General features: G+C 48.5%; 1 protein-coding gene across 3 annotated transcripts in view; it reads right to left on the reverse strand.

The window, feature by feature from the left end:
• Window positions 1-287: 287 nt before the first annotated feature.
• The window catches only part of INTS9 (integrator complex subunit 9), a 106,512-nt gene continuing 93,902 nt past the window's right edge, over window positions 288-12,897 (reverse strand). For all 3 annotated transcript variants that reach the window (XM_082726881.1, XM_082726882.1, XM_082726883.1), the window contains 6 exons: window positions 11,304-11,475; window positions 8,296-8,420; window positions 5,844-6,011; window positions 3,684-3,782; window positions 2,550-2,687; window positions 288-1,035 (listed from right to left, as the gene is read on the reverse strand). In XM_082726881.1, the coding sequence (XP_082583007.1) occupies window positions 859-1,035; window positions 2,550-2,687; window positions 3,684-3,782; window positions 5,844-6,011; window positions 8,296-8,420; window positions 11,304-11,475 (879 nt within the window). In that variant the 3' untranslated portion in view covers window positions 288-858. The remainder of the gene's footprint in view (window positions 1,036-2,549; window positions 2,688-3,683; window positions 3,783-5,843; window positions 6,012-8,295; window positions 8,421-11,303; window positions 11,476-12,897) is intronic.

The following is a 12,897-nucleotide window of genomic DNA, read 5'->3' on the forward strand; positions in this document are numbered from 1 at the left end:
CCCATGCTATGGTATTTTTTTAAGTAGATTCCACGCCCAGCATGGAGCCCTACATGGGGCTTGAACTCACAACCCTGAGATTAAGAGTCAGATGCTTAACCAACTGAGACACCCAGGTGCCCCATTATGGTTATTATTACTTATTATTTATTTTTATTATTTATTTATTAAATATTATTATTATTATTATGGTTATTATTATTTTCTCAATTTATGCTGTTCTGTATAGTTATTTTTTCAGATACTCAATCAATGTGTACATTTTAGGTTCAACAGAGCACATGTACTTCTATAAAAAAATAAGTTTTATTAACAAAATGGGCTCACAGTATAAAATACATATATATGGTTCATTATACCAAAATTTTTTTAAATCATCTTTCTTCATAGGTGTAGCACTGTAGACAAGTAAATAAAACACAAGCAAAGATTTGTTCCTCCTGCCCAAGGCCTATGAAACCATGAAAAATGAAGACTGCTAAGTCAATCATTTTTTACCTCCCCTTCCACCATTAACCTCTTGGAAACTGCATCTGTTCCACTTACATTATGTTTTAGCTTGCTGCCTTACCATCCTGGCCACCCAAGAGAGGCAAAATTGGGAAGAGAATGAGTTCAAGTTTAAAGCAAAAGTTCTTGCTCAAAACAGAGTGGAAATCCAGCCCAGGAGCTTCTGGCTGTTACTGCTGACAATCAGGTCCCTCAAGGGCTACTTCTTTATTCCTTAAGCCAGAGAACACCACCAAGCCACAGCCAACTTTTTATGCTCTTCTTCAGTTTGTGCCGGCAGCCCCAGCAGAGGACTGCAGGATTTCGGTGAAGTAGAAACGGCTTAGATGTTCCTTTTAGACCTTCCTTTTAGAACTTCTGTAGGAATTTGAGAACGAGGTCCCGCAGTCGTACCCTGAGCATCTCATCATTATCACAAATGATATGAGTCGAATCTTCCTCAATCTGGATGAGTGTCTCGGCTTCCTGGAGTAGGACAATATGGCCCTTTGCTGTGTCTTCCACCTTAATATCGCTGAAGCCATGCTGCTCCAAAAGAAGAAGAGAAAGCAGATGATGGGTACTCTGAAAACAAGAGGCTGACTGAAAGGCAGAGGATATTGCAGCAACTGATGGTTTTAAGAAAGGATACTTCCTAGGCTTGGCCAAACTGAACATTCTAGAAACTGTCATTTTTGATGCTCCCAATACAATTCTTCAGACTTGTCATAAGATCTCCTACAGCAACAGAATTAAAAAACAGCTTCGTACACTTTAAAAGAAGCCTCCAAACATGCCAATTCTCATGCAAAACACAACAAAATTTCTGTAATCCGCTTAAGCTTTTGAGTTATCTGAGGAGCACATCCAAGCGCCTGGGTTCAGGAGTCTGGGGTGCTGGGCTATCCATCACCAGCCAAAGGCTCCTGATTAAAAAAAAGCTTCGCCCCATCCCAGAAAAATGCCATTCCTAAAAGCAAGATATCAATAGCCTTGTGATCTGGCAAATCCTTCTCAAGGGAGAATGAGACAAGGCAGGACAGCAAATCCTTCTTTAAGTACCTTAACGTGAGTTATAGAATTTTCTTACATATCACACATAAAGTTGAGAAGAGGAAAAGGAGAAATAACACTGATTTGCCTGAAAAGGACACAGGATAGGTAAAGAATATGGGCTAGGGAGAATCTCTCCCCTTAGTTCCAGAAAGTTCATGTGCAGGTTGGGGCAGATCCTAAGGGTCAAGTTCTACACGAGCCAGGCAGAACCAAGTGAAGGTGCTTCTGGAAAAGGAAGCTGTTTTAGGCTTTTAAAAAACAGGTCAAGCTGAGTCCTACCAATAGGGGCCGGAGGAGCACAAGGTCTGGAGGAAGCAGTCACTCCCCCGCTCAGGGGCTAGCAGGGCTGCACAACTTGGCCACAGTCTTCCCTTCAGGGAAAAATTAAACCACTGATGGCTGGCTGCTGATTCGGGGAGGGGCCAGGGTCCTCCCGAGGACCACCGACTTCTTCCCTCTCTTCCCACCCATCTGGGAGTTGCTGGCCCTGCTTCTCCCTCTCCCAGGGACCTGAACACATGGGTGCCTCTGCCCTCGCCGCCCCCCAGTATAAGCCTCTTGTCTCTTGTGACACGGCCAGCATCCATGCTGGCGCTCTGATCAGCAAGGGGCTTCTTGAAAAGTAAGTCTCTAAGGAGCAGACTTACAGAGTTTCCTTTATCTGGCCTTCACCCACTGGTCGCCTCTAAGTTTCTGAAGGGCTCGCTTGGTCTAGTTCCCACAAGAAACGGGGTGTGGTGAGGTAGTCTTCTTGTGGCCTGAATCTGACAGGAAGGGGCTGGCAGAGAAGAAATGGGGGGACCTACAGGGAAGAAGAGCATGGTCTTCTCCCAACTCTCTGGGACCCTCCCCCAGTTCTGTCTTCTGCCCTGATCCTGACTCAAGCAGATACTACAGGGACAGCAGCTCAGAAGTGTAGCTGGAGAAAAAAGCAGCGACATGGCGTTCCTTGAGGTGAGCGAAGAGTGGGGAGGCCGCAGTGCTGCAGCCGGGGCAGCGCTCACCTTCTCCAGTGTCTGCACAAACTGCTCCACGGGGATTGAGCCGCTCAGCAGGGGCTTCAGCACTTTGCAGTCCGGGATGTCCTCGCTCGCCCGCTTTCTCTTCTTACCGCCGCTGGGCTGGGCTGGCCTGGGTGGGGGCTAGAGCAGGACACCGGGCGGGTCTCGTCAAGCACCGAGAGCACAGAGGCCGAGCGCAGAGGCCATTGTGGGGCCATAGCACGAGCCTGTCTGTCGGTCCCACCCAGGGCCCCGCGCCAGCTGGGGCTCTCCCAACATAAACTAACACCAAGTATCCACACAGCATTGGGACTTTTTTGGCAGAGATCTTCCTTTGATCAAGACTCATTTTTAAGTTTTAAAGGATTCACTTCGGTATTTTTCAATTAAATTCTTCAAATGAGAAACTGTGTTGGCAGCTGCTCGGGTAGCAGTAGCGCGGTGGCCCAGGCCACCCATCGTGGGGGATTAACCCAGAATGACGGGGTAAAAGGTCAGAGAAACTGCCTACAGAGCGGCGGTAACCGAGTCTGGTGAGGATAATGTGGGAAGGTGAGAAATGCTCACGGCAAGGAGCTTGCATGTTTTATGTGGCAGCACAGTCCAAGTCTGAAAGGAGTCTTTCTCAAGAAGGGGAGTGAGGACAAGGGCTCACAGAGCCATGCCATGAGGCAGTAAACACACGGTGAACTGGGGCACGAGGTGCCGGGGACAAGGCCCTGTGGCTCGCGGCTCACAGGTGCCCAGCTGCTGCCTGGGGTGGGTTTCCCTGCTGCTCTGGGGGCTCCCCGCGCCCGCACTCTGCACTGCAGGTCTAGCAAAGGCGCCCGCAGGTGCGCTGAGAGACGCCAGTCCTTGGGAGCCGGGAAAGGCACTTAGGATGCAGTGCGGCCCCAGCTCCATGAATAATAGCTGCTCTTCCTGCTTCTCTCTCTGAGGCATGTGGCCAGAGAGATAAGTAGGGAAGAATTTATATCAATGTCTTCTCTGTTTCAATCCAATCCATTAAGAGTCTGGTCTCTGACTTGTGCTGGTGGGAGTGCTAGGACCACTGATGGGGGCGGCCTGGGGGTTCCTCATCTTCACAAGCCCCAGTGGCAACTCGGAGGTGCAAGCCCAGCCCACCTACCCCCATACCTGAAGGACGTGCTTGTTATCTTTCGTGTGCAGCACAGCCGAGACGGTCGCCAAGGAAATGCCAGGTTTAATCTCCATGGGCACCAGCGCATCTGCGAGCTGGAAGCAAACGGGTGTCAGCTGGGCTCCCCTACATGTGTGGGACCAGGTGCTGCAGCTGCGCCATCCCAAGTCAGGACTGGGAGGCCACACTGAGCTCACGGATGGCTGGTGACGGCCATGGCCAGCTTTCCACAGCCACCAGCTCACAGCGCCGCACCCCTGCCAGCCTGGAGGGAAGGGTGCGACGTATGGCGCAGGGAAGCTGAGTCTTTGTGACCGCCATTCCTCACTTTCTTTTATCTTTTGTTTATATCATTGCAGTCTAAAATAACACATAATTTTAAGGAAGTAAGAAGGTAAAAAAACTTAAAAATACCTTCAATCAAAAATATATCACATATACAAATAATACAACGATCACAAGAAAGAATGGAGGTAAGAGAAACAGAGAGAAGGGGGTGTTGGAGGCGGGTAAACTGGGCTGAGAAGAGGAGGAGAATGAGCTTGAGCCTGTCTGGGGCGCTCTTCCTGGCGGTGGCCCACAACTCTCAGCAGGCACCTCATGTAAGCCTGTGCCGTCACACACTGGGACCCCAGGGTGCTGACCCTTCTGCTTTGCCCTTTTGTTATTAGTCAACCCCCAAATTATGCACCGCCAACATCCTGCCACGGGCTCATCACCTGAACCGCCACAACCCACCTTTTGGGTGGCTTCCAGACCACTCCTGACACTTGAGTAGGATCTCTTGGAAACTGCTAAGGGCTTCTTCTTACTCTGAATACCTAACAGGTGCTGACTTTCCACAATGGCCTCTGCCTCTGTCCTCATAACCACCAGGTGACTAGTCAGGCAGGAAGGACAGGGACAGCAGCATTTGAACTGAGTGAGCTAATTCCTGGAAATCTGACTTCTCCAAAAGTGGAACACCCAGCCTTTACCTAGGGGGCCATGTCTTTCCCTACCATCTGAGTCTGACGCTCTGAAGCTCCCCAACTCCACTACCAGCAGCGATGTGTGATCCTGTGAGAAGCCCTCGCTCCTGGGTTTAGTTGACTATTGCTCTGACACATGTAGACCCTGATCTGTCCAAGACTCCTTTATGTAAAAACAAAAGTGAATAAATATGCAAAATGTCATTTACGTATATATGAAGATCAATATCCCATGGACAGAGGAAGCCACTTAGGATATTTAAAAGGAATGAGGACTGCTTCATGAAATAAGGAAACACACACGGCACGAGTGTGAAATGCTCCCCCCGGGGCGACCCATGTCTTCTCAGGGTTCCTGTCAATGCCCGTCCGTACACAGCCTTTTCCTTCCTCCACCGCACTTACTCCCCCCACAGGTCAGGCTGCCTGGTGGCACTGTCTGGGAGGTTTGGGGATGGCATTGTGGGAACCGTGGCAGCCCCGTGAGCAAAATCTAAGACTCTGTTGTGCCATGAGGGACGTCTACCCGGAGCCCACAACAACCACCCCTCAGTTCACACATGTCTGCGAGCTGGAGATGTGTCCCTTGCCGCCAGAGACCAGAGTTTTCCCACCAGAATACATCCACGAGGGCTGGCACATCAGGTCTCCCCTCCTGCACTTACAGGGACGAAGGAGGAGGATTAGAAGGAAGCTGCAGAGGACACACTCTCATTTGGGATGGAAGTAAGCATCCTTTAGTAGTAGCGAAAACTGAAGAATGGTGAGACTTTTAACCCCTGTATCTCATGCAGGCCTCTCCCGGCAAAACTCAATGATGCTTTTAGCTCTCTATATTCCACACATGGACAAGGATTTCTGTAAATGGATGGTTCTGATTTATACTACATGCTGGTACTGTGTGTACTATAGCATGATTTATACTACAGAAAGGGCAGAAATCACAACTGCCCACCCCTGAGGGCATAGTTATGATGTACTTGTGATGTAAACAGCAGTTACTTCACTACCCAAAAAACGAGAAGGCTCTGAAGATCCCAGAGATCCCTGGGAAGGCTCCGTTCCCAGGTCCTCACTTAAAGGATCTGCATTCTTTGGCCAGAAGACAGCCACTTCTGGGACAGTCCTCTTTCTAAGACTCACGTGGAAAGCCTGGGTTTGACCATGAGAGAGAGAATGGCTCACCTCTGGCATGATTTCGATCTTCTCGTAGCGACGCTTGAAAGGCAAGGCGAGGACCTCGGCCCGCCGGTAAGACATGGCGGGCGGCTGGCAGTCGATCATCAGGTCCATCCGGTGGGACTGCGCAGGTGGTGGCTGTGTGTACTGCTCGGGGCACACCACGTGGAGCGGCTGGAACCCAGGGGATGGGGCGGGGTGAGGCCTCGAGCACGCACGCTCAGCCTCACCACTTTCGGGCCATCTGACCTCTCTCTCCTCCTCTCAAACCCGAGTAATGGGAAGCAGGAGAGGTGAGTGCCGTGCGGGGAAAGAATAAAAATTTCAAGGCAAAGTCCTCAACTGCTAGCCACGTGGACTAGTGGGGATCCACTGCCTCTATTTGCATTTGTTTTTGATTCTTTTTAAGTCACTTTGACAGTGACTTCCAGGGGTCTGCTCTCAGCTGGTCCTTAAGCCCCTGGAGGGCATAGTCTTCTCATCACCCCTACCATCACTGACTGGTGGACACAGCTGGAGGCCAGTGGGCAGGAACTACTGACTGTAGTGCTAGTCTGGTGTTCTGGGTTGGGCTTTTTTCCAGTATCGGCAGGTCTGCTCTTTTTTTGCAGTGGGCACTGCTCAGATCACATTCTCAATTGTGTAGGACAGACTGACTCAGAGCTTGTTTACAAAATGTCCCTCTTTGTTACTTTGAGAGATAGAAGTATTAAACCAGCGTCTACTTGGGACAAATACCACACAACTGAAAACTGATCCCAGGGGCCCTGAGTTATTGTACTGCCACTGCTTTTACTGAAGAGCCTGGAGCTCACCTCCAGTTCCTGGAGGGAGGCCTTCCAGCAGGCCCACCAGATGCATTCAAAGGAGCGCTTGTTCTGTTGGGCTCAGACTTGTCCTCTTCCTGACCTGGGTGGTATCCTGTAACTCCTCTCAGAGCCACCTGACTGCGAGGTCCCAGCCTGAGGCCTCCAGCCAGCTTTCCCCCTCCCACAGTGGAGACAAGGTGGCCTCCTGTCCCCACTGTCCTGTGCTGCCAGGGCTCCACGAGCACAGAGCACAGCACTGTTGTAGGGAACAGTTAATGATGAAAACAATAGGCTCTTAACCATGTCTGCCCATATGCCAATATGTACACGGTGGGGGAGCGAATTGCCAAACCTGCCCCAGCTCATCTACTGCTCGAATCATGTCTAGAGAAAGCCCATCTTCCCTCCTGTGGGGCCAGCAAGTGAGCCATCACCGTCAGCCATGTTCTCTGCATTCCTGAGGCTCCTGAGTTTCCCATTACTCACTAGCCTTCCTCAGAGTTCTGTGTTACTGCCTCCCATCCTGAGGTCAAAAACTCTCAGAGGAGAAAAGCACACTTCTGATCTGAGATGTGCCAAGGCCCCATGGTGCTCATTTGAGCTCCCAAAGCAATGGGGAATGAGAACTCTTCCTCTGGCCTCACTCCTGGGCCATTCCCGAGCAGCCTCCCCGTGCCCACTGTCAGATGTGCTGTCCAGAGGGATGACTTTTATTCCCCACTCTCCCTCTCCATTCTCCCGCTGGATGGCCTTCCTTTCACCCACGCCTTTACCCAACTACTTCTGGCTTTCTCCTATGGCAGAAAGTGCAAAAGGAAAAAAACAAACAAATGCAACAGAAGCCAAACCAAAAGAAACCTCTCATTAAAAAAGCAGAGTAGGGGTGCCTGGGTGGCTCAGTGGGTTAAGCCTCTGCCTTCAGCTCAGGTCATGATCTCAGGCTTCTGGGATCGAGCCCCGCATCAGGCTCTCTGCTCAGCAGGGGACCTGCTTCCTCCTCTCTCTCTCTGACTACTTGTGATCTCTGTCAAATAAAATCTTAAAAAAAAAAAAAAAAAAAAAAGAGGGGCACCTGGGTGGTTCCTTGGGTTTAAAGCCTCTGCCTTCGGCTCATGTCATGATCCCAGGGTCCTGGGATTGAGCCCCGCATCGGGCTCTCTGCTTGGCAGGGAGCCTGCTTCCTCCTCTCTCTATCTTGCCTACTTGTGATCTCTGTCTGTCAAATAAATAAATAAAATCTTAAAAAAAAAAAAAAAGGCACAGTAACTCTGCGTGTGCTGCTCATCCACATGTGGCCCAGGGCCCAGCCCAGGTTTCAGCTAAACTGTCTTTTGGCTCAATGAGTAGTTTTCCAGAATAACTTTTCTTGTGGGAGAGGGGGCAATTTGCTTTTAACCAGACACAGGTGGTCCTCATCAAAATAGACTGTTTATGCTTTCTTTTCCTTCCACTTTTGACTTCTTTAGAACGGAAAGGACTTTCCAGGTGTCAAGCTCAGTACTGTGAAGGATAACTAAGGCGCATGCGTCAGCATGCTGTGGACACATGGGAAGTAAGCGAGGCGAGAAATGCAGCCGGCCCTCTGCCCGCAGCCCGCGAACACCCCAGCGGTGACAGGGCTGCGGAGACACTGCACTTCCCTTCCTTACCTGGACTTCTTTAAGCAGCTTGGACACCTGGATGAAGTTCAGCCGTGTATCAATGGGGCAGTAAATGCATTTCATAGCCAAGGGCTGGTAGGGAGCCAGTGCTTCCAGGTAGGAGAAATCAGGTTCTAATGAGAGCACAAGAACCAAAATTTGAGATGCACGCAACGGAGCTGCTGCCAAGTGAGGAGGCGGCTGGTGTGGTCAAGAGTGAGCAGATGGCTGCACCAGTGGGAGGGTGAGGCAGTGTATGTGTCCGAGGCTGGGGGGACCAGATTCCTTATCACTGGGGAGGAGGAATCTACAACTAAGGGCAAGGAGAGGCCAGAGTGAATAGTACAGAGTAGATGTGGGATTGGAGGTATGGGTGTGAGCTCAAGGTTTCAACATGGAGAGACCGAGGAGATAAACAAGGGTTAAATAAGTAAATGGGGGAGGAAGAAAACCCCTTTACAAAAGAATGCCAAATAAATGTAACAGGAACAGTAAAGGTTAAAAAAAAAATCATCATTTGGCAATCATCACAGTAATAATTTTTTCTGACTAGGATCATCAATAGATGCTAAAAAAATTAGAGAAAAGTTTGGGGGAAGTCCCTCCCCTAGCTCCCCAAGATAATTATTACATATAAAACAGTGACCTCACAGTGGGGAAATCTGGTGCAGGCCACTCGAATTGAGTGCTCAGAGTTAACACGCAGGTATGAGACAAACCACACACCACCTACTTGAGAGGATGCCGCAAGAAAAGAAAAGGACCCTGGCTCCATGTCACCAGACACTTCTGCTGCTGCTGCTGTGCTCCCATCAGCAAAGCCGGTGACAGCATGACTGGGAACCACATCTGCCCTAATGGCCCATCTGTTCCCTCCAGCAGCATTCCCCGCAGGCTGCTTGGAGGGATGGTCTACCCACTCAAGGAGGCTGACCACCCTGAGCCAGAAGAACTGGCACATTTCTGGTGTGAAAAATAATACTTAAAAGATTCCCAACAGCCTGTGGCCCCACGAGGACATCACTTCTTACAGCCTTCAGGCTTACACTCACCACTGTCCCACTAACTTATCCAGTGCATTTGGGAAAACTGATGGAACTTCCAGATTTTTAAATTACTCCCCCTCCAGTGGCTCCTTTTTCTCCAAGAAGAATACCCCCAAAGGAGGCAAGCATCTGGGAGAGATGACAGACACCTTTTTGACGTGGACTAAGTAAGCTTCAACTGTGCAACAGCTGTAATATGACCCGAAACAGTGGTCTGAGACGCTTCTCTGATACTACCTAACCTCACAAATGACCTAACTCCTGTTCTGAAAGCCCCTCAAAACCTGCTGAGATTTAAATTCATTATCCAGGATGGTTATGGACCATCACACAGCCTCTGATTTCTTCCTAACTGGCTAAAGTAAAACGTCTACCATAGACATTGTAGATGTCTACCAAACATCCACAATCGTCTAACTGCGCCTATGTAAACACTGTACCAACTACTGCATCAGGGTTAACAACTCCTCAAAAAGAATAGGAGACACCACCTTTGGTCCTACTACAGACAATGCTCTCCAGATCACCTCCTGCTTAGCAAAACTTGGCAACAGTGAGGTTCTGGGTACCGTGAATCAAGTCTTACGGCCTGACTTCCTCTTGGCCAAAGGGGGCCTGGGAAAGAGAGAAGCAGCCCCAGCAATCTGGGCACTTTCCATTAGGCCTTGGTGATATCCAGAGCCAGCCTGTCACTCACGGATAGGCCACGGTGCTCTCCTGTTGGACACACATAATTTCACAGAACACTAACACCAGACATGACCACTTGGTGACCAGAATGGATCAAAACAAAAAACAAGAACCCCTCTGTAATCATGTCTGAACACAAAACCACAACACTGTTCACACCACAAAATGAGCAAACATTACCCTCTCCTAGCTCCATTCTTCTTGCCTTCTAGATAAGAATTATTAAGATACTCAGTAATATAACCACTCCTGTTTCTTGACAACAGCTAATCCAGCGCAATGTCCCACAGCCATGAACCCACTTCAAAATCACCCAACATAAGCCCAAATCCATTAAGTTCAACATAGTCTGAGATGCCTTCCACTTCCCCATGGTTTGTGCGTCCTTACCACTTGCAACCGAGTCATTAAGCCAACTCTGTCTGACTACTGCTGTGGTGGAGGCCTCTGACACTCTCACAACAGGCTGAACACAGGGAAGGGCCCGGGGTCCCTAATCCTGAAGCTTTGGGGATGGAGTAGATTCTTTTCCATCATTCAAGTCTTAAAAGCAATGAGAAAGAAGTCAACTGATAACTTTCTCAAAAGCTTTTATGTGCCAGGCACTGTATGAAGTGTCTTTTTAAACATTACACTAAATGCACAGAGATACTCAAGGAAGGAGCCAGCAATTAACCCCATTTGATAACGAAGAAGAATGAGGCTCAGAGACATGGGGTAACTTGGCTTAAGTTATAGTCTTTCGGACCAGATTTGGATCAAGGTTTTTTACTTCACTGCCCATAAGATTTCTGACTGAAGACCTAAAATTGATAAGATAATGTAGCGATTAAGGTAAAACCCCTGGCCTGACCTCATGAAAGGATCTGCTCTACTCTGAGGGGTTTGTCTCCAGAAGGAAAACTGGAAGCCAGAGAAAACTATAGCCAAAGGTGAAAGACCCAATTCAGGGAATAATTCCTAAAGGGTAAAACAAAAGTGGTTCCTAGAATTACTGCCATTCTTGAAACAGCACACAAAATCATTGCAAAAGCAGTCATGAGGAATCTGCCTCCAGGCAAAAATCTCTCAAAACCGCTATGAAAGCTTTGCCCGGTAGTTTCCTCACAGTCCATCTTGCTCTATTCTTACTCTTTCCCCATGGTTTCTTCACCCTTTGGTATTTACGACAGATGTGTTGTTCATATTTCGGTCTGACTGTAAAATTCGTCCCTTGGTCTCCACCTGGTTGGTGCTCTGAGTGACGGTCTCAGTGGAAAGGGCAAGGTTTTGTTTGTTTACCTGTAAATATGACAGTGTTGAGACTAGATTTCCCCCAGAGCTCCATGAAGTGGACTACGTCCCCAAACCGGAGGGAGGGGTGCCCAGTGAACACCACACACGGCTGGCGGAAATCACTGCTGAAGTCTCCGTGGAGGCTGGGGTAGTGCTTCAACTTGTTGGTTTGAATGAGCTGCAAGATGCACAGAGAAGCACATGAAGAGACGTTAGCCTGTGCAGCCGGAGGGAAGAACCACACAGCATGCGAGAGGGAGAAGGAAATTAAAAATACACATAATCTGGTTAATATTTGCCGAAAACGGAGATTTTCTATCTACAAGGTGACTTTCTGGACAGATGAGACTTTCTGGTACGTATTAACATACTCAGGGGATACTTTTGTTCAGGCTGTTAAGGCCTGATGTAGTCTAAGTCCTCCTTTAGAGCTTCCTGACACCGCGAGCCCTGGCCCCAGAAGTTCCCAGTATTATTTGAAGTACAAATAACTTTCCCAAAACATGTGGATCACCAAGTTCTGTAAACAATAAACATCTCACACAAGAAAAATTATTTACCCACAAAGGACCACCTCTTGAGAAGTTACAGCTGTAAAGTTACTGCAGCAACTTAATAAAGACGAAGGCCAAATTGGCTTTCAGAAATTTAGGATATGACATGCTCACGACACAGAGAGCTGTGGTAAGTGGGGCCATGCGCAGCCTCAAACTTGTCTTAAAAGTGTATGTTCTGAACCAAAAAAATCTCCCTTCCAGCACAATACCTGGCACTATTCTCCCAAAGTCATGCCCAACCCAAGGCAACACCACAGACCATTACAGCCACAGATGGCATCTTGTGACATGGCTCAGAAGCTCTTCCTTCTGCCCCGGCCCTGCCCCCACATCCCCCATTCTGGCAATGAAAGGCCAGATGGCAAACATCCAGACTTCAGAGGCCCTAAATACCAGCTAGGGCGAAGGGAGTATTGCTCTGAGATATTGTCTAATGGATAAAGAAATGGTCTGTGACACAACTTAATCCTGAAGCAAGCCACAATGCATAAGAGGGGAGCCCAGTCAACAACCCCAACTCCATCTGAAGTCATCCCAATACTGACAGGTGGCCGCAATGGGACAATCCCCAAAGGGAAGCCAAATTCTCTTCACGTTAAAGATTTAACCTTTAATTCAGAGAGACTGCTTTTACTGGTAGCACTGCAACACTACCCCAGAGATCCTAACCAGGCATCCAAGGTTGGATAGGTTATACATAGCAAAGATGGAGCAAATGCTGAATTCCCACCTTCTTTCCAAGTTGTATGTGAGTAAACTGACATTCTTTTTATAACCGATTTATAGCCAAAATTATTCCTTGTCCCAGTTAAATAAGGGTAAGCGATGTCTAAAAGACTAAGCCTACTGTATCCATTGCTGTCAAGGAGATGAATGGGATTCTAAGAATAGCAGTGGGTCTTGGCACATATCTTAAATCATTTTTTAGTCATTACCTACAGTTCCTAAAGTTCTTTCTTCTGATCAATGCATAGGAACTAAGATAAATTCATCTCTCTCTCTCTTTTTTTTGCCAACTGGATCTACCTTTCCAGCTGACTTGC

The sequence above is a fragment of the Mustela nivalis genome, assembly GCF_964662115.1.
Source record: "Mustela nivalis genome assembly, chromosome: 4".
NCBI classification, from domain to species: domain Eukaryota; kingdom Metazoa; phylum Chordata; class Mammalia; order Carnivora; family Mustelidae; genus Mustela; species Mustela nivalis.